Source organism: Salarias fasciatus, chromosome 8, assembly GCF_902148845.1.
Source record: "Salarias fasciatus chromosome 8, fSalaFa1.1, whole genome shotgun sequence".
Classification (NCBI taxonomy): Eukaryota; Metazoa; Chordata; class Actinopteri; order Blenniiformes; family Blenniidae; genus Salarias; species Salarias fasciatus.
In genome coordinates, this window is record NC_043752.1 from 3,149,324 (window position 1) to 3,152,441 (window position 3,118).

The 3,118-nt window shown below is 47.7% G+C and overlaps 1 protein-coding gene across 4 annotated transcripts in view; it reads left to right on the forward strand.

The window, feature by feature from the left end:
* LOC115392832 (KAT8 regulatory NSL complex subunit 1) overlaps positions 1 to 1,536 on the forward strand; it is a 31,796-nt gene extending 30,260 nt beyond the window's left edge. For all 4 annotated transcript variants that reach the window (XM_030097444.1, XM_030097443.1, XM_030097442.1 and 1 more), the window contains one exon: positions 16 to 1,536. In XM_030097444.1, the coding sequence (XP_029953304.1) occupies positions 16 to 261 (246 nt within the window). In that variant the 3' untranslated portion in view covers positions 262 to 1,536. The remainder of the gene's footprint in view (positions 1 to 15) is intronic.
* Positions 1,537 to 3,118: the final 1,582 nt, after the last annotated feature.

Sequence of the window (3,118 nt, forward strand, 5' to 3'; positions counted from 1 at the left end):
CGCTGTCTCTTCCAGACGGTGGCACCGTGGGAGCGCCGCGGCTTCCCGCTGCCGGAGGACCCGGCGCCGGAGCCCGAGGCCGACGGCGAGCTCCAGAACCGGCCCCGGATCAGAACCATCTCCGGCTGCAGGTCCACGTTCAGCCGGCTGGACTCGGACTCCGAGCTGCCGTGTGACGACGACGGCAGCGGCGGCAGCAGCAGTGCCCCCAAACACAGAGCGGCCCTCCCTTCATCCTCCTCCTCCTCCTCACACCGGTGAACCGCCGGAGGCTCCGCCCCCTCCTCCACCACCACCTCCACACACCGCTCCTCTCTGGCATTAACAAGCAGAACCTCAGCGCAGAATAAAGATGTTAAATGGGTTCCTGTTGTTTGATATTCAAACATCAGTCTAATACTTTCACAGTTTTTAGTGAACATTATGGAGTTAGAAGCCTTTCCTGACACTTGTTTTTGTCACAGGTTAAAAAAAAAAAAGTTAAAAAAGATAAATGTAAGAAAAAAAAACTGTAAAACAACAAAAAAAAAAAGCATAAAACAACACATTTACAAAAAGGATTTCTGTAGTAGGCTAAACAATGTACATGGGGGCTTAGTGGTGTTTGATATGTGGCGTGTACACTTGTAGCGCACTATGTAGCGGACTCCTCAACATACGGCCAAAGGGTGTTTTCTATTGACTAGTTTGCTTGTAATTCCCATGTACATTTTTAGTGGAGTGACAAATAACAAAACAAGAAAAAATCCCCCCTCCCTCCTCCTCCTCCTGCTCCCCCCCCCCCTGAAATAAACAGGTACATTTAGGATGTGGTTCCTCCTCCTGCCACTAGAGGGCGCCTGGAATCAGAGCGCCTCTACGACTGCCAAGTTCCTCCTGTCCGTCTCAGTTGGTTTCCATTCCTGACGCTTGGTTCCTGTTCTGCTCCGCCCCGTTCAGTGTGACTCACTTCATGTGGTTTTTCAGTTGTTTTGACAGTAAATCATTCCTCCTCTTCCTCCTCCTCCTCCTCTTCCTCGTGGTTTTGGTTCGTTCTGTTTTCCACAAAGTGCTGCTGCATGCTGACAGACGTGGAGTCGTCTCACCGCAGCACTTCACCCAGCTCAACATGAAAAGAGGGGGGGGGAAAGCTGATGTCACTTCCTGTCGTAGCCCCGCCCCTTCCTGTTCAGATGTAGCAGCTCTCAGCTAGAAGCCGCCGCGAGCTCAGGTTCACCCGAGGAGTCCTGCTCTTCACCCCCCCCAACACACACACCCCGGGTTGTTTGTGCCCCGCCCCCTCATGACTCCGCCCCTGACTCCTCCCCCTCCACCTTAAGTAACTAATTGCTATGCAAAAAAAGTCTGGTTGTTTTGGTTTCACCTCGGACAGCCGTTCAGCCACTTCTTCTTTCTTTGGTCTTTTTCTTTCTAGTTAAGCGAGATGTCGATGTACCTGTTCGATCGTTGCCGCAGTTAACCGAATCAGATGTTGTTTTTTCTTTGTTTTCTTCTTTTTGTAAATAGTACCATTAAAACATTTATGTTTAACTTGGAGAATCATTCTGGACTCGGATCATTTCACTCTCTGCTCTGAACGGGGAAATAAAGTCAACAGTAACCGTTTGTCTTTACTCTTCTCATGTGATCAAACTGGTTCTCGTCTCATCTTAGGTTTGATCTTTGCTATTTAAGTTTTTTTATTCATACCATCTTATATAAATGATTGTTTTAATTATTTCCATCTGTATTCAACTGGCATTAAAGAAGAAATATTTTCTTCAATGCCAGTTTTTCTTAACCTTTAAAAAAAAAAAAATCTTATCCAGAACTCACAGGAATCGAACCAGGAAGTGTTGAGTGACGTCACTGAGGAGTCATGTGACTTCATAGCATTTATTTTCAAATACACATATACAGCAACGAGAGTCATAAACCAGTTATTGATAAAATGCACAATAACGAGAACAATCACGTTTCCACAACTGTACAGCCTCAAAGAACGAAACGAAGGGAGGTGACCGGTCTGAGGGGGGTTTCCCATCATGCCTCGGGGCTCCTGCCTGCCCTGCACGCGCTCACGTGGAACAGAAGAATCAGCATGCAGATTAAAAACGTCCCGAGTCCCGCCAGCCTCTCTAAACCCTGCTGGAGACAATCGGCATAATCCTAATCTTAAACCTAACCCTCCTGATATTTACCCCAATCCTGATCTTAATCGCAATATGGAACGTACCATAATCCTGATCTTAATCCTAATCCTGATCTTAACCCAATCTTGATTTTAATCCCATTATGGATCCTAACCATAATCCTGGTTTTAATGCTAATCTGAACCATAATCCTGATCGTAATTCTAATCTTGATCTTAATCCTGTTATGGATCCCAACCATATTCCTGATTTTAATCATAATCCCGATTTTAACCTTAGTCCTGACCTTAATCTCAATACGAATCCTGATCTTAATTCCAAGACGCATCCTAACCATAATCCTAATCTTAATCCTAATCCTAACCCAGACGGGACGAGGCCAACAGAGAGAGACCGGGTAACGACTGAACGACTCGTGGTCGTCCTGGCGGAGCGTCTTCTCACTGAGGCCTTTAATTTAACGGCTGCGCTGAATTTGATCCTACCTACGGTTTTTAGTGCACCAAGCAGTTTAAATACTGTCATAACTCCACTTTAGACGCCTTTAAGGTTAAACTTTTTACAAGAGAGCGGTAAAAAAAGAGGGAACATGAACACTGACGGCGGCGGCGGCGGCAGGCACGATACAAACGTCTCCTCATATCAAATACATGTCATATATCCACAGAGTACGATTAGAAAACTGGGCCCAACGCTGACCTGCTCCGGCTGCTCGCCTCTGATCCAGTTTACGATCCGTCCTGGGGAGCGGGACGGGGGCAGAGGTCAGACAACTGAAGAGGAGCGGCGGTGCTGAGCCTGAATCCACATCACAGAGCCGACGGTTTCTAAAGCTCAAGACGCCTCCGGAGGTTTTCAAGCGTTTCTGAACAACTTCTGACTCCCGTTGGCTCCTCACTCTGGCCCCGCCCCTTCCCACCCCTCAGTCACCTCTGGCCCCGCCCCTTCCCGCTCCTCGGTCACGTGGGATTACACAAAGCGAAGAC